The following is a 23485-nucleotide window of genomic DNA, read 5'->3' as shown; positions in this document are numbered from 1 at the left end:
AGCTTGGTGAGGATCATGCATAAACTGGCTTACTAAACTAAACGCATAGACTATATCAGGTCGAGTATGAGCGAGATAAATCAAACGTCTGACGAGTCTTTGGTATCTCCTTTTATCCACCGTTTCACCGATCCTTGCTTGTAACTTGTGGTTACTCTCAATAGGTGATTCGGCTGATTTGCAACCTAACATGCCAGTCTTTGTCAGAAGATATAAGAAATACTTTCTTTAGGAAATCACAATTCCCTCTTTCAATCTGGTCACTTCTATTCCGAGAAAATATTGTAACTTTTCCAAGTCTTTGATTTCGAATTCTTGAGCCAATTGTTTCTTAAGTTGGAACATTTCTTCATTGTCATCTCCTGTTATAATTATGTCATCAACATAAACTATAAGGAGAGTAGTCTTACCCTTGTGATGCTTTATAAAGAGGGTATGATCAGCATTACTTTGTTGATAGCCAAATGACACCGTGACCTTACTAAATCTGTCAGACCAGGCTCTGGGAGATTGCTTTAGTCCATATAGGACCTTTTTTAGTCTACATATCTTTCATTGAGTATTTTTATCCTCGAATCCTAGAGGAACTTTCATATACACTTCTTCTTCAAGGTCTCCATGTAAAAAGACATTCTTTACATCAAACTGCTGTAAGTCCCAGTTGAGACTTGCCGTTCATTATAAAAGGATCTTAATCGTGTTCAATTTAGCAACTGGAGCAAATGTTTCTTGATTATCCACTCAATATGTTTGAGTCCTTGCGCTACTAATCTGGCTCTGAGTCTTTCAATTGAACCATAAACCTTATACTTGATAGTAAACACCCATTTACAGCCAACTATTTTTTGCCCTTTAGGAGGATTAGCTAGTTCCCACGTCTCATTTTTTGCTAAAGCCCTCATTTCTTCAATTATAGCCTTCTTCCATCTTGGATTAGTGATAACTTCTCTTCAATCCTGTGGAACACACATAGATAACAAAGATAAAGCAAAAGCTATATAGGATATGGATAAGGAATCATAAGAGAAAGTCAGAGATAAGATGTAAAGTGCAAGTTCTAATACTTTTTTGTGGGGCTATTGGTAATTCCAAATAAGTAACAATCGTAGGTAAAGAAGACTCACCTGACAGTGAAGAGTCAGGGTGTAAAGTAGATTGTATGATGGCATCTTCTTTCTTGCCTTTTCTAGTGTATGTCCTTAAATCAGATCTATCCAACAATCGTCCACTAGTCTTCTCTTGAACTAAAGTTTCTACTGGAACTAAATTCTCCCTCGAAAGAGTAACAGAACAAGGTGTCATCTCTTCATTTTCAATAACCCCCTGCTAAAGAGATTGGTGTGATGAAGAAAAGTAGGGTTCATCCTCACGAAATGTTACATCCATACTTACATAATACTTTTTAGATGGCGGATGATAACATTTGTAACCCTTCTATGTAGGAGAGTATCCAACGAAAACACATTTGACTGCTCGAGGATCCGGTTTGCTCCCATTTCGAAATATGACGAAGCAAATACAACCAAAGACCTTCGGTGAAACTGGGTAATTCGTCTTGCCCTGTAAGGTTTCTATGGGACTTATAAAATTAAGGACCTGTAGAGGCATCCGATTAGTAAGATAAGCTGCAACTAAAATCGCATCGCCCCAATAAGGCTTTGGGAGATTAATAGTGATCACAAGTGATCTAGCCATCTCCAAAAGATGCCGATTTTTTCTTTCGGCAACACCATTTTGAGCACTTGTACTTGAACAACTGGTCTGATGTAAAATCACATATGATTCCAAATAATCATTAAAGTTATACTCGGTTTTATTATCAATTCGCAAAATCTTAACCTTAGTATCAAACTGAGTAGTAATCAGTTTATGAAAAGAACGAAAACACGAGAAAACATCAATTTTGGACTTTAATAAAAATACCCATGTCATCCGAGTGCAACCGTCAATAAAAGTAACAAACCAACGAATACTAAATAAAGAAGGCAAGTAGGGCCCCAAACATCCTAATGAATAATCTCAAAAGGAACAATACTTCTATTATTATGCAAAGGATAATTGTTTATTGTATGCTTAGCAAACTCATAGGCATCACAAATTAAAGAGTCTAATTGAGTTCTTGAAAATAAATTAGGAAACATCTTGGCAAGAACAATAAATGATAGATGTCCTAACCACCTACGCCACTGAATAATCTCCCAGTTGACATTTTTATTGTCTCCAAATAATGCTTGAGACATTAGACGATCGGTTCAACAGATATAAATCATCACACAATCTATCACTGCCAATCGTAAGGTTAGCTGGGAATTTAGGGACATAGAGGACAAAAGACAAGGTGATATTTGGAGTACAAACAACAGAACATGTTCTAGATATGGAGGTAAGAGAGTCATCGGCTAGTCATACACTATCTTTATATGGACAAATAGTATAGTTAAATAAGCTTTTGTTTAACCTTTTCATTTGTCTATTTGCATCGGAATCAATAATCCAAGAAGTAGATGGAGCATTTAAAACAGTACCTGAGTTCGCATGATTAGACTTGGCAATCGAGGTAAAGTCCAATTGAGACAAGATGCGTCAAAGATGTTGAATCTCGTCCGAGGTGAAACTTCCAGCAAAAGTGGACTTATCCTCTATTGTCACAGAGTCTGACAAATTTGCCTGAGGCCGAGAATTACCCTCTTGTTTTCCACCACGACCTCGAGTGGGGCGACCATGCAACTTTCAGCACAAATCTTTAGTGTGCTGAGGCTTTCTACAGTCGTCACACATCAAGTGATCCTTGACAGACTTACCACCCAATGGACCATCCTGGTTAGCAATGAGGCTAACTTTCTCTAAAGGTGGATTATAAAGCATACCAACACGACGACTCTCCTCTTGTTGTACATAAGAGAATGTCACATGGAGAGAAGGGAACAGAGTCTTGCCAAGAACTTTAACTTACTAATCATACTTAGTATTCAACCCAACCAAGAAATAAAAAACACGCTCCTTTTCCACTATTTTTTGAAATTTTTCAACATCCTTGGCACAATTCGCTTGTAAATGTTGATAATAATCAAGTTCCTGTCACAACCCACTTAATTCAGCAAAATAATAAGAAATCGTTAGCTCCCCCTGTTTTGTACCATGGACCTTATTATGAATCTCAAAAATTTGCGCATCATTCCCAACACAAGAGTAGGTGAGGGTAGCAGCATTCCAAATCTTTTCCGCAGTATCAAACAACAAATAGGCTTTGAAAATATGAGGCTGCATAGAGTTGATAAGCCATGCCATAACAAGGGAACTCGTTGAATGCCATTGACTTAAAGGTTGAATCAGTTCAGGTTTCGACGATTTACCGGTGATGTATCCTTGCAAGCCACGAGCCTTGATAAACAACAAGCAGGACCTTGACCAAACAAGGTAATTATATCTATCAAGCTTTATACGGCTAATTTACAATGAGGGATTATCGGTTGATATCACGAGCTTCTCGTCTGTAGATGTAATGCTAGAAAAAACAATTAAACCCCAAAAAATTTGCTTGCACAATTAGAATAAAAAATCACAAAAAAAACACCGAATAGATCCCACACAAAAAAAACTTAGCCAAAACACACCACCACTTAGAGGAGAATGACCGGAAGAGAGTAGAGGGCACAGCGACGACGTCGGAAAAAACATGGTGGCGACAAGTGGAGTCCACGCACGGGTCCTTTAGTCACCGGGGTTTGGAGTTTTGCCTACGAGTGGATGCTGACTCCAATGGTAGAGACGGTGAGAGAAAAAAATAGGGCTAGGGTGGAAAGTACCAAATTTGGGTTTCTAGGGTTTTTGGAAAAAAAATTAAAATTAGAAAAAAATCCCAAAAATCGGATAAGAAATCTGATACCATGATGAAATTAGAGATAATACTCTAATATATTGACGAAAAACTCTCTCAAAGTATGTATTTTTTAGAATTATGTACAATTCTATATACATGAAAATTGAATAAATCTAAGGAAAAAATATCTCTTAATTAGAATCTCTAAAAATCAGTTGTAATCTCTAAAGATACTAATTAATGCTATCAAATAATTAAAAGATTCTCAACATTTATATTTCATAACAAGGTCACAATATCTAATGAAAGTTTAAATTACATTTGCTAGACTGTTGTAACTTGACCTCATGCATCCTCAAGAGGAAATGTTCTCCTTTAATTAATGAATGCATGAATGTTAAGTACAAAATGAAAATTCATGCTTCTTATGTACTAGTAAAACTGCTAGGTTCTCCCAATCATTCTAGCCATTCTCTTTGAACTATGAAAGAAAAACTATTCCAGTTTATTAGGGTTTGATTAATAATTGCAGCACCACATGCACAAAGCCAAGAAGTTACTTTTTGTTCTCTGATTAGGGTTGCTTATCATGCTCAGTTGTCCTACTTTAGTTGGAGTAGATGCTTTTATGAAAACAAATGGTCTTTGTAAGAAAAGCAGACCACATGATTGTCCTTTCCTCATGTTACTAGTTCCATTTCGGTTCCCTTTTCCCTTCTCATTAGTTTTCAGAAAACTAGAGCCAGTGCAGCAATGCCATTTATGATGATTCTTCAAATAATGAACTTGGACGGATTGCTGGAAATATCTTTTGGGATAATTCTGCTTCAGGTTTAGTCGAATTTCATGCTTAGACTGAATAAATTATCACGAGTTGGAAAATGACGTTCAAAAAGCTAGACAGGTTTTAAGTTAATGTGTTGGATATGTGGAGTGCACTAAGGTGACGGAACATGTTTGACTACTCCAGATATTTTTCTGATGAAGATTACTCCAGTTGCCAAGTGCTGCTGGCCGGTAAAGTAGAAGTTTAATTTGAATATTGTAATGAAACCCCAAAAACACCTTAGATGCACAATGAATACAGTGGGATACACGTCCCATTTCTTCTGTCAAATGTCACTATACAGAAGAAATTCACTTTCAAGGATGTTTCGTTTATGATTATTACGTTGAAATGAAATTAGATTTTCTTTTATATTTTGTTTTATTCTTTTGGGCTCATTCAAGTAGGAATATATTGATGAAAATTCTTAAACAGAGTCAGCAAAGAAATCACCAAGGTTGGACCTACATAACCGAGAATAAATCCGATTAACCCCGCCTAGAGTAAACAAACATAAAGCTCCATAAAGATTCGCTTAAAAGAATTTATGGTTTTGATGATAGTTATAACCCATATTATTTTAGAGTATCTTTTTAAAAAATATTTTTTAACTTCAGAAAGGCACTTGTAGAAAAAGGGATCAACATTTTTTTAGCCACTCTTTAGCCTATATTAGGTTGTAATACGATTCTACTTAGAAGAGGAAAAAAAAATTAGATTTATCTTCAGCACTTCATGTTATATTATTTCGTAGCCTTTATGTTCTCGTGTGGTTTATGTTCTCGTGTGGTTTATGTTCTCGTGTGGTGCATTTGAAACTGTTTCCAAAGTTCTGGTTCCCTGACTACCTTCCTTAGCTTGTATTTTATTTTTCACTACCTATTTCCTTGAGATGAAGTGAATCTATCAATTATCACGCCCCTTTAATATGGGGACAAAAACTCCACATCAAGTCAGTGTATGTTGGCGAGGACATGGTTCTGTACTTAGGATTTAGTTATTTTCTTTTGGTGGTATATGTAACTTGAAAATGCTAGGTCTACCATACAAGTTTCTAGAACAATGACCAAATGGATGGTAATTTCTTGGAGCCTTGTCTTAGGTGGTTTATTAGCATATATCTTTTTTATGCTTTCCCTGATGAATGAATTCAAATAAACCATATGCTTGGAAGGTTTAATTGAGTTTTAATCTATCTTTGTTTCCTATTCCCCATCCCCCCCCCCTGTTTTTTCCCTGGGGGTGTGTGGGATGTTGTTACCATGTATGCAGGGTTTTCAAGAATTATATCCCACAGCTTCTGAGTGGCAATGTCAAATATAATTTCTTGAATCCTTTTAATCATAAATTGGTAAGTTTAACTACAATGACAAGTATTTCCTTTTTATTGTTTCGTTGAGCTGGCTTATGAAGACTGTACTGCCTTGACTTTTCCAAAGAAGTGTTTTCTGCAGACTTATATTTTTCTGCTAATTTTTTAGAATTTAAACTATAGCCTTAAGGTAATACTTCCTACTTAGAAGTAACTAAAATTTTAACTGTTAGCTATCTGGAAGATGCTACTTTTGTGTGCATCATAATTATAATGGTTAATAACAAGTACCATAATAATCTTTGCTCTGTGTTAGTAAATGTTTAATTTGTAAACTAATATGTTTACTAATATGTTTCCGGATAGGCATATTCCTCTATAGTACATTAGCTTGTTCATGTTTCATTCCAATGTTATTAATCTCTTTTTCCCTCCTAAATTCAAGGGTATTGTTTTGGATATTGCCAAATTGCTTACTTTTCCTCTTCCACTTTTGGCAAGTGCTCATCAACAATTGGCTCTTGGTACTAATCTACTAGATTATTTTCAATCTAAGTCCATTGGTTTTGGTTCAGAGCAACTTTTATTTCTTAGCTTCTTAATATGTTTCCTTTTTCAGGGTCTTTACTTGGTCATGGAGATGATAATACCCCATTGGGTCAGGTTGTTACTTGTAATTCTATTAATGGAACTTTCAGCCACATAGAACCCAACTTTAAATGAAACATTAAGCTTCCTTTGCTTGAAGGGGGAAAGATGGAGATGTTTCTCTAATCTAAAACTTACTTTTATCTATATGATTGATGAACAGGTTTGGGACCAAGTATTTGGAGTGCATACTGTTGATGCTGCCAATGCTGAACGCTACAACCCAGAGGAACTTGCAACTCAAATCACAGCCAAATCAAAAGCTGTGAACCGAGTTGGTTTTATTGGTCTTGGTGCAATGGGATTTGGCATGGCAACTTACCTTGTGAAGTCAAATTTCTGTGTTGTTGGTTATGATGTAAGTGCTAACCACTGCTTGTTTGACAATGTGTTCTTTACTTGATGCCTTGGGTTATTTTCCCACCTTTTCTTCTTAAGCATCCGACCTAAAACCAGTTGGCAATAGGTTAAGGTGTCCAACTTGAATATAAGACCACAAGAAACCAAACTTGATAACACTTAACATGTCTCAATGTGTTAATTTCTGCATTGAGCACTTTACGTGCAATATGAGTTATGACCATGCTTGATTAGTGAACACCAATATTTGGATGTATTCTAGTTGACAATAAGGAACTTTACAAGTTGAGTGAGTGGGGGACGTAAGTCAAATTAGGTTTCACTTTCTTTTGTAGAATAAAGTAGTTTTACACTGAGCCTAAGTTGAGGTTTTACATTTCACTAGTTGCATGTGTTATTCCACATTGGTTAAGTATTAGATCCTGTGGGTTTATATTAAAGTTGGGCCCCTCTTCCTATTACTAGTTGGTTTTAGGTTCGATGCTATGATAGTATTAAAGCCTAGGGTTTGTTATGTTGGTATTCTTGCCTAACCCCATATAAGGTTGACAACTCCTAGTGAGGTTGTCCACGTGTAGGCCTTGTGAACTACAGTGAGGGGGAGTGTTAAGTGGTTTTATCCCACATGTGTTAAGTATTAGGTATTCTATGGTTTATATAAAAGTTGTGCCCATCTACCTATTACCATTTGGTTTTAGGTTGGATGCTTAACAAAGTGCAATTTTAAATTCCTAAAGATAAATGGCTCCAACTGAACTTTTACCTTAAATACCTTTTTATGGCTTTCTTGATGGAGTGAGAGGGTCATAACCATCTAGAGTCAATATGAAATGTTTTTATTAACTTAGGAGAATGAAGTTCAAATTATAGGACATTTTGTTTGTCTTCTAAGCTGCACAGATTTTTGGAAAACTTCATTAGATTTGCTGGTAATTTCATGATTTGACTAGTTGGAAAAGTGATATTCTTCTCATACTGTCTTCTAGATTGCCTGAAAATCTGCATATCACACACTTTCTGTTTTATGCCTACATATTAAATAAATCCATGGTATCCCTCTTGGACTTTTAGTTAGTTGTTATTTGTGATCAAGAGATTTAAGTTTAAAGTTTAACTATGTTCCTGAATTTCAATTGGATGGTAGGTGTACAAACCTACACTAACTCGATTTGAAAGTGCTGGCGGCCTGATTGGAAGCTCTCCGGAAGATGTATCTAAAGGTAATTTCTGAACTGTTCAATGACCTACCAGTCCAAGTTAGTTAAGAAATAACAACTTTTGAAGCTTTTTATATGATTGAAATTTATTTCATGGTTTTGAGAGAAATTAGCAGTTTACATTTTGTGGTCCTCTTAAGATTAGACACTTGGAAACATTGGGGAGTCTAACACATGAGCTTACACAAGCTTGTTTCTTAATAGTGCAAGACATAAAGTTCTCATGTGCCTTTTGTCTTCCATGACATTCACATTAGTTTTGAAATCAACTCTTTCTTTTCATTATTTTAAAAAAAAATAAAATAGGGCCTATTATTTAAATTCATCTTTGATTGTTTTTATCTATTACTCTTTTAACTATCTTGTTTGTTGACCAATGGGAATATAATTCTACTAAAGACTGTTGAATAATGAACTATTTTCAAATACACTACAAAATAATTGAACAACTTTGCACCCTTTTATAAAAAGGATATAAGGACATCGTCAAATGCCTACCTCCGAAGGTGCTCTAGTATTGTAGATGGCTTACTTGCAAGCTAAAATTACCAGTTCCATTATAATCTTGATTTGAGCTGTTCAGATTTAACAATTAATGATACCTATCAGAATAGAAGGCTGAAATTTTGTTTCTATAGCTCTCTAGATTTGCTATAGATGGTCATGTAACTTAAAACAGAAGTAACACTTTGTACAAGCAATGCCGTCGGGAAATGGAACTTTAGCATGACACTCAAACAAGGATCTCTTTTTTCTAACCTGGAAATTCTTTTACTAAAATAGGAAGCAAGCCATTTGTAAATCCTTATGTGTGCTATGGTATGGTCTTTGTGGATGGTAACGCTCAAACTCTTTCAAGTTGGAAGAGTATGCCAACATTTGGATATAAAGGAATCAAGGTAGCAAAAATAAGTCTTTTGGAGGCTTAAGTGACTAACTGGCAATAACATGATCCTTGGAGTGCTTATTAACAAGGTGCTGAAATATAATGCAATACAGGGTTATCTTGAAGGGAAACGAAGACCTTAGCCTTTGAAGAAGTGTTGTAGATATTTCAGGTCTAGTACACTATTAGTTGTATGAATTAATACAAAAACTTACGGTGTCAGAAAATGAAGTAAGATTATATTCAAGGATATAAAGATTAATAAGAGACTGAGAGTAGCAACATTTAGAATTACTTTTTTTGTATTTACACAGTGAGACGAATAGCAGATACCCATATTCATACATAGAGTAATCAAAGTGGGGAGGTCTGATGCCTGATGATTTAAGCAGGGAGGTTAAGTCCAGATTGCTTTAAAAATATGGACCTTCAAGTTGTTGAGAATATTATACTGTCTTTGCATTGATGTGCTTGCATTGTTTTAGTCTAGCATGGGGTGCAGATATTTGATCAAGCAATAAATTTGTTCAAGTCATATTTTTTGATAAATTACTATTTTAAAATCTTCCTTAGTCTGATCTACTGCGCTTCCAGACTTCACCTGATTTTTGCTGGTTTCTTATACTTGGGTGATATTAAAAGCATGACTGTATGCAAGGTCAAACTGCTTCTTCTGTGCGCTCCAGTGTTGAATCTCAGTTCTTTTGTGTAAACCGTCAGTTTTAAATCTTTAATGAAACACAAATGTTCCAGAATTGGAGATTGCCAAATGTTATTTTAAAATTCTCATGATTCATTCACTGCCAAGAACATGTTTGTTCTGACATGTCATCTCTAGCAGGTGTTGATGTGCTTGTAGTCATGGTCACAAATGAAGCTCAAGCTGAGAGTGTTTTATTTGGGGATCTGGGTGCAGTTTCAGGTATATTTCTACTTTGATATCTGCAATTTACGAGCTGGGCTGATTTCACTCTCTATATTTTGTAGCCCTTCCATCTGGAGCATCTATAATTCTTTCTTCCACAGTCTCCCCTGCATATGTGATCCAACTTGAACGGCGTTTAAAGAGTATGTATTTATTTCATTCAGTTATCTATTTGCAGTAACACAAAGCAAAATTTCTCGATTGTTTTATTATTCAAATTCCAGCTTTCCTCCCATTGTTTGTTTTTCTCCATCTCGCTCACTCCAACCCCCCTCTTGCTTGTGATTTATCCTCCTTGAGTACACTTCATGGTTAGGTACTGAGCTTCAGCTCATTGCTCCTGAGCACGAGCTGAGCTTACATGAATCAAATCACTTTGTTCAAAATGTTAAAAGTGCACATCTTTTTCATTTATACTTGTTGTCATGGTTATTCCTATAGTAATTTATCTGTGCATGTGCAGATGAAGGCAAAGATTTGAAATTGGTTGATGCTCCTGTTTCTGGTGGTGTTAAAAGAGCTTCTATGGGAGAACTTACAGTATGCAAACGAGAATTTAACATAAAATTTCGATTGGAAAGCTCTTGATTTGTCCTTCTGAAGTTTGTTCATTTTCTTTTTCTGTTTCTATTTCTAGATAATGGCTGCAGGTTCAGATGATGCTCTCAAAAGTGCAGGTCTTATCCTCTCAGGTAATTTGCATTTAGTAAAGTTTTAGTTCTCAGCTGAAGGAATACCTGAGCTATGTTGTGACTGATCTTGGTTGTTGACACTGAGCAGCATTAAGTGAGAAGCTCTATGTTATCAAAGGGGGTTGTGGAGCAGGAAGGTACTTCTGAGCAATTATTTGTCATGGCATAAAGCATCAGTTTCCCATTTAGTTGTCAAGGAAGCAACTTTTTTATTATTTTTATTTCCTTTCTCAATTTCTAGTGGTGTAAAGATGGTTAATCAATTACTTGCTGGAGTTCATATAGCAGCATCAGCTGAGGCAATGGCTTTTGGGGCCCGATTAGGTCTTAGCACAAGAATGTTGTTTGATATCATCAGCAATAGTGGGGCAACATCCTGGTAGGTTCATATACATTGAAGTGGAAGTACTTTGTTTTCTTAATTGCTTTGTTTTAAACTTTGATTGAAACCTGACTACAGGCCTGAGTTTGATTTCTTCTTAATATTCATTTTTATGAGTTCTTAAACTTAGATGTTGCCTAGACCATTTGGTCTTCTGTAGAAGTCTGTAGTTCCCTAAAGAAAGCAGAATAACTATTAGAAGCTTGTAGCTGTTCGTGAAGGACTATCATATCAATACATGCTGCAGAGTCTTTAGCACTTATGTTTCCATTTTAAATTGGTGAAACAGTCACTGAATTGTATATCAAGGTTATTTATATGCTTTATCCAACCCTAAACTTCATAACAAGGACACAACCATGAATTGAAATGCTAATGGTTACAAGACTACATTGTCTTGAACAATTAACTAATTTCCCAGCTCTACTACTACTAAAACAGCAACAGCAGATAAATGTCATCCTTTTTGTTGGGTCAGCTACATAAGTCATATTTCTTACTCATGCTCTTGTTATGACCATTTCTTGGGAAAGATCATCAAGAGAGAGATCCTCTTAGAGTTTGTTCCAGTCTCTTTACTTTTTTCCTGCCCTCTTTTGACATGAGCATTTTCGATTAAAAGTTATCTACAAACAGTTTCATTTGGAGCTCTTCATCTTACATTTCCATATTTCCTTAAATAGCTTCCCTTATTTTGTCCTTAATTGACATGACCACTGCCACTCTATATTTTTTTCTTTTTTTTTTTTAAAATTTAAAGGAAAAGTTCAAATACTTTTTATTAAGCAGCAATAGAAATAGCATCGTTCAGAATAACTTCATGCAAAACATCTGGAGAATCAAAATTGAAAAACAAAGGATCGAAAGTAGCTAAACCCAAACTGGCTAAATTATGAGCTACTAAATTATGATCACTTCCACTTATTGTTGAATGTAGGGTATGGGGCTAAATATGACTTATAACTTAACTGATATGTTTTTGGGAATTATCCATTGAAGTGTTGTATTGTATGCTCAAATTTTCTTTCAAAGTTGATTGTTGGAATTGATGATCCTAGCAAACATACTTTTGGGAAGTATCCTTGCAGGTCAGGTTCATGCAACTCTTTTACTATAATCTAGTTGTGCTCCATGCTTTCTTTCAAAAAATTGTAATGTGAAATTTGTTCTTTTCATAAGCTCTATTTGATTTTACATAATAATGAATAGTGATTGCCACTCACTTGAGGACAAAAAAAAAAAGGGCAGTTGCCTTTCTCTGGCACTCTTATAGTCTTATGTTCTGCCGTAATAGAATATGGCCTTCATTTTTTTACTTTCATCCTGGAAGTGTAGGTGCAGGTGCTCATCTATTCTTCTCAAGTTTGTCACTTCCCTTCGCATTATCACAAAAGTTTAGTATATCTTTAGTTCTTCTAGGATAAAGAAACATCAATTCTGATTAGGTAAGTGTTTAGTATATGGAAAGGTCATGACCCACACTTCTATAGCTGTGTCTTGTGTCTAAATAATTCAAGTTGCAAGATTTAGGCCATGGTCATGTTCAAACAAGTTGATCCTAGATCCACAGGTTACATGGTTTAGTGTAACATAATCTATGGAAAACTTGATATCTTATTTCTAGAATTGGAAACTGCATCACTATGAAAAACCCTTGTCTTTAGAGGAACCTTTGCATTACCTTTATCTTAAAATAACTGGTCTCTAGCTTGAGAATATTTTTCATTTTTGATGAGTTCTGATTGGATTATGATTGTATTGCAGGATGTTTGAGAATCGCGTTCCACACATGTTAGACAATGACTATACCCCTTACTCTGCTCTAGACATCTTTGTGAAGGATCTGGTCAGATAATGTTGTTCGTTTATCTTTTCAATGGAAACAAATATAGCCATACTTATGATTTTTTTACTTAGCTGTAAGACAAAGTTTAATTGACTACAGGGTATTGTTGCTCGTGAATGCTCAGCACATAAAATTCCACTCCATATTTCAACTATTGCACACCAACTCTTTATCGCAGGTGAAGCATAACCTCTCTTATTCTGTGTAGAAATTGTGACTTATTTTGATCTTTCTCTTTTTACATTTCTGACCTGAGGTGACTTGTTGCATAAATTATACTACCTTTTTACTGCCTGTTCATTTAAAGTTACCTAGTTTACCTGAAGAAGAAGGGGAGACACATTTACTCATGGAAGATAGGGAGTTCCATTTGCATTGATCTTTCTCTTCATGTTCCTTTTTTATTACCCCTGTAATTTGACCAGGATTTGTCTTGTGACTTGAACTGGGTCAATGTCTCATATCTAACTTAATTTGAGATGGTAGCAGCTAAAATTTTTAGCAGCTAAAATTTTTACCATCCAAGGATCTTAGTTTTGAATAAGGAGTTGTATACGAGGTATTATGCATTGAGTGAAATTTCAGAAAAATATTGAGGGATAAACAAAGAAATTTGAAAAAGTTCTAACAGAATAAGAAAAAATTAAAGTTGAAGGTATCATGTAAAGATAAGTGTAAAATCTGCAAAATCTTATATGGACAGTATTGATATTTTTTGAAAATCCATGGGACTCATATTCCACCTTTCATGGTGAAACTACCTTCCATCTTTTGAGAAAAGGGTGTCTATATGTATATACCACTAGACCAACTGCACCATTTGCTGCCTATGATAGTTGCATGAGGTAAGAGCTATTCCACTACCTCAGATTATTGAAACACAAGATTTAAAGATCCAGAGGGGGTGAGAAATGGATGCTTCTTAGCTAGGTCAGCCTTCACTTCATTCAATAAAGTATGGAGGAACTATGATGGAAGACCATAGATGTATTAGAGATTTGAATGTCTAGAATCTAGTCTTTTCTTTGTTTGGCTTTTATTTAAATGAATTCAAATGAAATTCAGATAAAGAATAAGATGACATTGGACGGCTTTTGTGGGTGCTACCTTTTAGAGTTAGAGATGGGTTTGCATGCATTTTGGGACTATTCTTTTATTCGTGAGGTTGCTTCTTGTGAATCAATGAATGAGACACTTAGAGATGAACTTCTTACCCTCTCTTTGAAGAATTGGTTATTTATTAAATGTCTTAGAATCGCCATGGGTGTGGAGAAGTTGACTGGAAGTTGCATTTTATTAAGACCCTTTGGGGTTTATGGAAGAGTAGGAATAAATGACTCTTTCAAATGAAATATGATACTGCTGCAAATGTATGTTCAATGGCGAAGAAGTTTGCTAAGTAGGTTATGGAGGTGGCAGGAGCTGGGATTAATAGTGTGAGAAGAATGCCAAGATGGATCAAGTGGAAACTATTAGAGCAAGGTATGTAATGCTTAATACAGAGAGCGCGATGAAGAGTATTTTCGGTTTAGCTTTGGCGGGGGCTTTGTTATGTGATTGGGAAGGGAATTGGGTTAGGGGTTTGATCTTAATATTGGAATGCCAAACAGCCTATTTGTGGGGACTGAGAAGGTTTGATGCTGCTTGAGTTTTGAATATCCAATCTCTTATAGTTGCATCAAATGCTGCTGTGATGGTTCAAGTTTTAAGGAAGGGGATTAAGGCTGTCATCTTTGTTTCGTATTATTACAAGATTGTATGCAAATCATGTAGGCAGGGTGGATTTAAGAAATTCTAAATATCCTACAATAATGTAATAGGTGTGCAAATGGCTTAGCTAATTCGGCTTAGAAATTTAATCCGAGAACTCATATTTTAGATAAGCCCCCAATTGAAATATGAAAGTTGTTGGAAGAGTGTATGTTTGGTGTAGCAACGCTTGGTTAACTTGTTAATTAGATCTTATATACCAAACATATATGTTATATTGTGATGCAGTTTTCCATGTTTGTCTTTGTGTGTTGCCCTTTCATTTTAGTTCTCTTTTAGAGTTGTCTTCCATACAATTAACACTTATAATGTTACTAATGAGAAGGATCTGCCGCTGGCTGGGGTCGACAAGATGATGCTGGTGTGGTAAAGGTATGCACGTCTAGTATCATTCCATTATTCTCAATTGATAGAAAGCACTATTCAAAGATTACTTAATTCAAAGATATGGTTAATATCTAAAGAATATTGAATGTCTAAAGTTCTTTCTTTCTACTTGCTCAAATAAGTTGAACTTGGAAGAATGATCTATCAAAAAAAACTACTGACCGCTTTGCATATAACCATCAAGCTTAGTCATGTGTCACTAATTTCTTCTTCTTATTTTTGTGAATGGTAAATTACATTTATGTCCCCTATAATTTCATGTTCTCGTACATAGCAACTTGTGATTTATTTTTTTGATAGGTACCTTGTGATTACGTCCTATTGTAGAGGTAGTTACACACACTATTACGAGTTATACACAATCTTTATAATCTTTATAGCTTAATTGAATATGAATTATGGTGTTTAAAGTTATCATGTTCACAAATATAATCTGGTTGCTATAATTAGCACATTGTAGGTGTAACAACTTTTTCTGTAGGTATATGAAACCCTCACAGGTGTTAAAGTTGAAGGAAAACTTCCAGCTCTTAAGAAAGAAGTTGTCTTGCAAAGTCTTCCACCTGAGTGGCCAGTGGATCCTATAAATGATATACACAAGCTAAACCAGAAAAATTCGAGAACACTGGTTGTTCTTGATGATGATCCAACTGGAACACAAACTGTTCATGATGTTGAGGTATTAACTGAATGGTAAGTGTCATTATTTTAATTGTCTTACTGCTTAGCTATGAAGCATGGATATGCCTCGACCCCTGGTGTATCTGTGTCATGTCTGTTTTGGACATATGCATGCATCTAACATGCTGAGATACTTGTGTAACAGTAAACAAACAAAAGTTTCATTATTTTATTTATCTGCGGCTGGATACGGATTAGCTTCTGGATTCTAAATAAAGCAGGCAGAAAGGGGATAACACTGCTGCCAATAAAGTGATGGTGGTGGCGGCCTCACCTTGGACATAGGGCTATGAGAAAATTTGGGTTTAAAAAAAAGAAATATAAGAAAAGAAAGAGAGACAAGGCTGACCTGAACATTACAATGGCCTTGCTTTTATGGGCACAAAATTTAACTGAGCCATTAGAGCAATAAAATGGAGGCAAGGATGGGGGTGGTGGCAGGGGACTGACTGTTTTGAAGTGGTCTATGGTTTGGGAAAGGAGGTACTCGGGTAACGAGTAGCGATAAGTCTAACTTATGGATTGTGGGACATAGAATATGGGTTGCATTGACTTTTAACCTTGTCGTCCATCACATTTGATCATAACATGTTTAAATCCCAAAAAAGTTAAGGTTATGCAGCCAATTTATAAAAATATTTTCCCGGTAGTAATTGAATCATCTTAGTCTGTTGTTATAACATAAAGTCTTTTATACTGATTTTAGTTATATTCTCATTTCAAGAGTTTTTATTGTCTACTTGGTTAATATTAATTAACGTTTACACACATAAATATTCAACCTGTATACTGTTTTTTTTTTTTGTTTTACCTATATACTATTATTGATATATCATATATTGTACCCATATTACAGTTATATATATCTATCTTGTCAGCTGTATTATATAACAGTTTTGCCATCTAGAAGGAATTCCTTACTTCACTTATGTTTGCCATCTGCAGGAGTATAAAATCACTTGTTGAACAGTTCAGGAAAAAACCTATATGCTTCTATATTTTGACTAACTCTAGAGCACTAAGCTCTGAGAAGGTATAGAAGTTTTTGTCAAATGTCAAGTTATTTGATCCCTAGATCTCATTTTGCATTACCATGGAAATATTTTTATTGAAAATTTATTTCAACCAAATCAAATTTCTCTTTACTTTTCTCTTGACCGACTAAAGATTTAACATTTTGCAGGCTACTGTGCTGATCAAAGATATATGCAACAATCTTTGTTCTGCAGCGAAATCAGTTCAGCATATTGATTATACAGTAGTTTTGAGAGGTGATTCAACTCTACGAGGTCACTTTCCAGAGGCAAGTACAATAAATCTGAGAATATATTAAGTAAAAAATATGTTGCACGAACATGTCTAGGTATAATGACCCATGGATTAAACAAGCAGTATTGTAGCAGTGTTGCGGTCACTATTTCACAGTAGTGGCAGTGTCTGCCGCCACTAAACACTTAAATAACAGTGAAAAAAATCACGTAAAAAACGGCCTCTTGTGGTGCTGAAAAAGGCAAAATGGAGAATAATGGTGATAACAACCTGCTATTTCCACTATCCTGTTTCTTGTTCAGTATTCAATCAGATTTTGATGTTCACAAAAACTCACAACTCAACTAATCAAGTAACAGACTCACACAGTTTCTCAGGTAAAAATCAAAGATAAAAATCATCAAATGTAATCAAATAACTTTTTAAATAACCTGCATTTTTTAATTTATGGATAGTGTTTGTTACTCTCTTCTATGTTTTATAGAAGAAAAAGAGAATCTAAAAGTAATTTGGTTTGGTTGGGCATATCGGATTGGAAGTGAAATTGGAGGTTTTTGGGTTGGTGAACTGAGGGAATTAGGAAGGATTGGTGCTAGGAGGGTTTTGACGCTGGGTTGGGTCCGTTTTAGTCCTGAATCCTCTTTTTAAATATTAATACTTTATTGATTCAGTGAAATTAATTTGAGATGAAAATTTTTTATCAGTAAAATTTTATAGATTTTAATAAAGGTGAATTTATGTGAAAATGTAATTATTAAATATTAATAATAAAAAAATTATAGATGAACTTTGATTTAATGTGCAATTGTATATATGAACTCTATTTGGTGTAGTTATACATGTGAACTCTGATTCTGGTTCAAATGTGTACTTGAAACTTTAATTTTGATTTAATCATACATATTTAAAGAAATAAATACATCAATCTATTTTTATATTGGATAAATATAATTATTTTCATACGCAATATATAAATATAAAATGATGATATATCAATAATTGTGTTAATTTACGAGAATTGAATCAAATCAAAATTTCATGTATAAAATTGCACAAAATCAAAGTTCATGTATACAATTGCACATTAAACCAAAGTTCATGTATAGTTTTGGGATTTATGCCATTTAAATATATATATTGATTTGATTATGTATTAATTTATATTTTATATTTGAATTTAGAAAATATTTGTTCATATGATTATTTTTTGGATAAAGGTCACAAAAATGGGTCATTGTGGTTTTCAAAGTGAATTGGATGGATTTGTTTCTCCTCATTTATCTACCATGTGGCAAAAATTGGAGTATGCATCAATATTTATAGTGGATGAAATTTTAAATTATTTTATTTTTAAGTTTGTAATGTACTAAATATGAATGTTTGAATTTAACATGTTCTTAATTTGTTAATTATTAATTTTCCTAGAAATTTATAGATAAGAATGAAAGCATTTTTAGTATGGAAATATTACTATAATGAAAAAAAGAAAGTGAAATTTTTTAATAAAAGCTCATACAACCTCGTACATGACTTGAAAAATCTTTGGCAAATTTGGAAAAAAAAATTCACAATTGCGTAATAGCATATGTTTTGTTTGCAACCATGATAAATGCAACACGACAAAAATGCGAACACAACTGCAATTGAAACCCTTGGTAATGACTTTAGCTGTCTAACATTTCTATCCATGTATTGTAGGAACCAGATGCAGCTGTCTCACTACTAGGTCAGGTGGATGCTTGGATTCTTTGCCCTTTCTTTCTCCAAGGAGGGCGTTATACCATTGATGATATACACTATGTTGCAGATTCTGATCGGTATTGGCTTTAACCCTAATTCAAATTGATTTCTCTTATTGCTTCCTCCCATCTACTCTCACATAAACCTGCCTGAATATGAAGCAAAAGGAATGACCATAAGAAAATTATGTATTCTGATATCTAGCACTTATTGGATTATATTGGCTACAGGCTTGTTCCTGCAGGAGACACTGAGTTTGCTAACGATGCTGCCTTTGGCTATAAATCTTCAAACCTTCGAGAGGTCTGACTTTCTTGAAGTACATGCCAATTCATATTTTTTTGTAAAAAGTTATCTAATTTGAATTTGCTACTTGCTTTACCTAAATGTGTTAGTGGGTGGAGGAGAAAACAGCAGGACGAATTCCAGCTAGCAGTGTTGCATCCATTTCTATCCAACTTTTAAGAAAAGGTGGACCAGATGCTGTTTGTGAGCTTCTTTGCAGTTTGGAGAAGGTACTATATGTGATGTGTTTCTATGCATTTGTGCTGCTCTTTATGTACAAGTACATACCAATGCCAGTATTCATGTAGGGAGAATTTTTTGTTTGTTTGCTTTCTGTCATATATGTTGGACTTGTAAGTTGCTGCAAGGCTATTGTTGACTTATTTACCACTTTTTGTATTTTAAAAGTTAGGCACATTAGTTATTTTATCTTATTTTTTGAAGTAGTAATTGAAATTTTTATGTAACTATCTTTACCTCTATGAATAGAGGTTTTCATAAATAAATCAATGGAACCATTTCATAAGCGTCCCTTTACTTCAGTGGAATAACCTTCAAAACTTTAATGCATCACAGACCTTTTATATGAAAGATATTTTTGTAATGATACTGCTGGCTGGATTTCTATAGAGAACTACATGATTAGATGCAAAGTATTCACTATATTTTCATTTATGGCTGAAGCAGGGATCGACATGCATTGTAAATGCAGTTAGTGAACGAGACATGGCTGTATTTGCTGCTGGAATGATCCAGGCAAGATACTGCAAATCTTATAGTGTTCAGCATATATAAATATATATATTCTTGGGCATGTTGATAAAGATTTTGAGAGGTTTGGTGTATAAGCTTTAACTCCATTGGCAGGCGGAACTGAAGGGGAAGTCTTTCTTATGCCGTTCTGCGGCCAGCTTTGTTTCTGCCCGCATTGGAATTATCCCCAAAGCTCCAATCCGCCCAAAGGATCTAGGAATAAGTAAAGAGAGGAGCGGTGGACTAATAGTTGTGGGTTCGTATGTTCCAAAAACAACAAAACAGGTCCAAGATTGATGAATTTTAAAGTTTATTTTTATTATTAGTTTTAAATTAATTAAAAAAGTTTTTTTTTGTTATTTCTATTTTGGTTAAAATACAAAGACCACTGTATTTAATCGAATTTATTGTATGTGCCCCCATCCTGTTATTGCAATATTTATGATCTGTTGATTCTATAGATGGATGGAAATTTTACACCATCAACTCCTTTTGCCTGGTGGGTGAATTGCATGTGGTATGAATAGTGTAGAATAAATGCATCAACATACTATTTTTATAAGCAGGTGCCATATAGTAAATGGTAGCTTACACATGTGCCTAAATTGAAAAAGAAAACCATCTTTTTATTTTATAACATGCTAAAAAAGATGCCATGTGACTATTTATTCTACATTATCTATGGCTTGTTAACAATTCTGTCTCAGTTGGCAAATGATGGTATAGAAATTTCCGTCCTTACCCCATACAGACTCAATTGACTGTAGATAATGGATTAGGGGCTCAATCGAATGCACTAGAAAGAATAAGGGCTCATTTGATAGATGAATTATTTAGCCTTTAACTTCTAAGTTGATATACTCTTCATTGTATGTCTTTCACAATTCCAGGTTGAAGAGCTTCACTCACAACATGGACATATGTTAAAAAGCCTTGAGGTGACCAGAATTCATATATGCATCTTTGTTTTCTACTTTAGGCTTAAGTGGCCTTTTTGACATCCAATTATGTGAAATGGCCACACAGTTTTGCAATGTGCCCACTGTATTAGTGGTTTGCGTTGGGTACTAAGTTTTCCTTCTTTGTTGTCAACAGGTTTCTGTTCATAAAGTTGCTATGAAGTCATCAGAAGAGAGGGAGGAGGAAATTAATAGAACTGCAGAGATGGCTTCTGTTTTTCTTGCAGCTCGTAAAGATACTCTGATAATGAGCAGCAGAGAACTCATCACTGGAAAAAGTTTGTTTCTTAATTCTCTTTGAAAATCCTCTCCAACCACTCAAAACCCTCATGCATGAATATGAAATAATCCTTCCTGTTTCTGAAAGACAGATATTAGTGCAATTATTTTGTTTGTACTAAAGGTAATTCTTTTTTTTTTCTATTCATTGAAATGGAAACTGTTTTACCTTCCTCTTGATAGCTGCTTCTGAGAGTTTGGAGATCAATTTCAAAGTGAGCTCTGCACTTGTTGAAGTAGTTAGGCGGATAACTACAAGACCTCGTTACATTCTGGCCAAGGTACTTTAGTTTTATTCTGACCAAGCATTACTTGGTTATATTTTTCGCTACTCCATAGCTGATATATTTGTTGCAAGTTATATACGTCCATCTTCCAGAAAAGTTATAAAAGTTTTCAAGAGAGCATTTAATAAAACTGTTCTGTCTTTTATTAACTAAACAATTGAATTTAAATAGAGAAAGGAGTCATAATCTAATTGGGAAAATAATTCCCTTATTCTAATAAACTACTAAAAGATAAGGAAATTCCCTTATTCTAATAAACTACTAAAGGATAAAATAAGATATTCCTAGAATATCTCAAATGATTTATTCTAAGATTTATCTACCTAAATAAGATTTATCTATCTAAATAACCTTAAAATATATCCCAAAATATATGGGTTTCACATATTTCAACACCCTCCTTCAAGTTGGTGCATATATATCAATCATACCAATTTGCTTACAAGAAAATCAAAGCTTGTCTTAGAGAGCCCTTTGGTGAGTATGTCAGCAATCTGTTGTTTTGAAGGAACAAACGGCATGCACACTTGGTCTTCTTCAATCTTCTCCTTGATAAAGTGTCTATCAATTTCAGCATGTTTAGTTCTGTCATACTGGACTGGGTTGTGAGCAATACTAATGGCTGCTTTGCTATCACAGTACAACTTCATTGGTGAAGTTATTGGTTTCCTCAGATCTTCCATAATTCTTTTTAACCACATCATTTCACAAATTCCTTGAGTCTTGATCTAAACTCAGCCTCTGCACTACTTCTTGCTACAACATTTTGTTTTTTGCTTCGCCAAGTCACAAGGTTTTCCCATAAAAATGTACAGTATCCTGATGTAGATCTTTTATCTATTATTAAGCTTTCCTAGTCTGCATCTGTATAAGCTTCAATTCCTCTTTGTTCGGATTTCTTGAAGAATAAGCCCTTTCCAGGTGAGCTTTTCAAGTATCTCAGAATCCGAAACACTGCTTCTTCATGTTCTTCCATTGGGGAGTGCATAAATTGACTCACTAAGCTCACTGCAAAAGCAATGTCTGGCCTTGTATGTGATAAGTAAATTAACTTACCGACTAATCTTTGGTACTGCCCTTTATCAACTAATCGACCTTCTTTACTTCCGAATTTTACATTTTGGTCAATTGGTGTGTCAGTAGGGCGGCAACCACTCATCTCAGCCTCTTTTAAAAGATCAATTACATATTTTTTCTGAGAGATACAAGACCCTTCTTTGATTGAGCAACTTTCATTCCAAGAAAGTATTTCAAAGGACCCAAGTTTTTGATCTCAAACTCCAATGCTAGATGCTCCTTGAGATGCCTTATTTCATCCACATCATCTCTTGTAAGAATGATACCATCGACATAAATTATAATAATTGCTATTCTATCTCTTGATGAGTGTCGATAGAACATTGTGTGATTAGCTTGCCCTTGTGAGTAACCTTATTTTTTAACAACTTGAGTGAACCGTTCAAACCAAGCACGAGGAGACTACTTTAGATCATACAAAGATTTCTTGAGCTTACATACTCGAGTTCCAAATTTTTCTTCAAAACCTGGAAGAGAATCTATATAAACTTCTTCAAGTTTCCTATTTAGGAAAGCATTCTTCACATCTAGCTACTGTAAGGACCAATCAAGATTAACAGCAATTGATAAAAGAACTCTAATAGAATTTAATATGACTACTAGAGCAAATGTTTCAAGATAATGAAAAAACACCTAATAAATGCAAGTATGATCATCAATAAATGTGACAAACCAACGTTTTCCTAAAAAAATTAAGACCCTCGAAGGTCCCCAAACATCACTATGAATTAATGAAAAAGGTTTGGAAGCTTTATATTTTTGAGGTGGGAAGAATGACCGATGATGTTTAGCCAATTCACAAAATTCACAGTGATATGAAGGAATTTTATTTTTAAATAGATCAAGTAACAAATATCTTAAATAGTAAAAATTAGGATGTCCAAGTCTATAATGCCAAATCATAACCTTATCAAAAGTAGAAGCATAATTTAAACATAAAGTAGTTGTTGGTTGACTTAGATGGTCGTCGTCGAGAAAGTAAATTCCACCAAATTCTTTAGCATTGTCAATCATCCTTCCCGAGACTATGTCCTGAAATTTACACATAGAGGAGTCAAATATAACATGACAATTCGAGGACTAG

The 23485-nt window shown here is 34.6% G+C and overlaps 1 protein-coding gene across 2 annotated transcripts in view; it reads left to right on the top strand.

Moving 5' to 3' along the window:
* LOC107908489 (uncharacterized) overlaps positions 1-23485 on the top strand; it is a 44547-nt gene that overhangs the window by 6095 nt on the left and 14967 nt on the right. The window contains exons 9-33 of one of the 2 annotated variants that reach the window (XM_016835665.2): positions 5919-5997; positions 6404-6482; positions 6578-6621; positions 6770-6964; positions 8111-8186; positions 9911-9991; positions 10057-10137; positions 10458-10534; positions 10632-10686; positions 10775-10823; positions 10928-11065; positions 12833-12914; positions 13014-13092; positions 15010-15056; positions 15553-15764; positions 16698-16785; positions 16936-17055; positions 18720-18838; positions 18992-19064; positions 19157-19276; positions 19731-19802; positions 19914-20084; positions 20690-20737; positions 20895-21036; positions 21221-21318. In XM_016835665.2, the coding sequence (XP_016691154.2) occupies positions 5919-5997; positions 6404-6482; positions 6578-6621; positions 6770-6964; positions 8111-8186; positions 9911-9991; positions 10057-10137; positions 10458-10534; positions 10632-10686; positions 10775-10823; positions 10928-11065; positions 12833-12914; positions 13014-13092; positions 15010-15056; positions 15553-15764; positions 16698-16785; positions 16936-17055; positions 18720-18838; positions 18992-19064; positions 19157-19276; positions 19731-19802; positions 19914-20084; positions 20690-20737; positions 20895-21036; positions 21221-21318 (2425 nt within the window). The remainder of the gene's footprint in view (positions 1-5918; positions 5998-6403; positions 6483-6577; positions 6622-6769; positions 6965-8110; positions 8187-9910; positions 9992-10056; positions 10138-10457; positions 10535-10631; positions 10687-10774; positions 10824-10927; positions 11066-12832; positions 12915-13013; positions 13093-15009; positions 15057-15552; positions 15765-16697; positions 16786-16935; positions 17056-18719; positions 18839-18991; positions 19065-19156; positions 19277-19730; positions 19803-19913; positions 20085-20689; positions 20738-20894; positions 21037-21220; positions 21319-23485) is intronic. The other variant, XM_016835666.2, reaches the window with a different exon arrangement.

The sequence above is a fragment of the Gossypium hirsutum genome, chromosome D02 (assembly GCF_007990345.1).
Source record: "Gossypium hirsutum isolate 1008001.06 chromosome D02, Gossypium_hirsutum_v2.1, whole genome shotgun sequence".
Lineage (NCBI taxonomy): Eukaryota > Viridiplantae > Streptophyta > Magnoliopsida > Malvales > Malvaceae > Gossypium > Gossypium hirsutum.
Note: the sequence above shows the minus strand (reverse complement) of the source record. Positions and strands in the feature narration are given on the sequence as shown.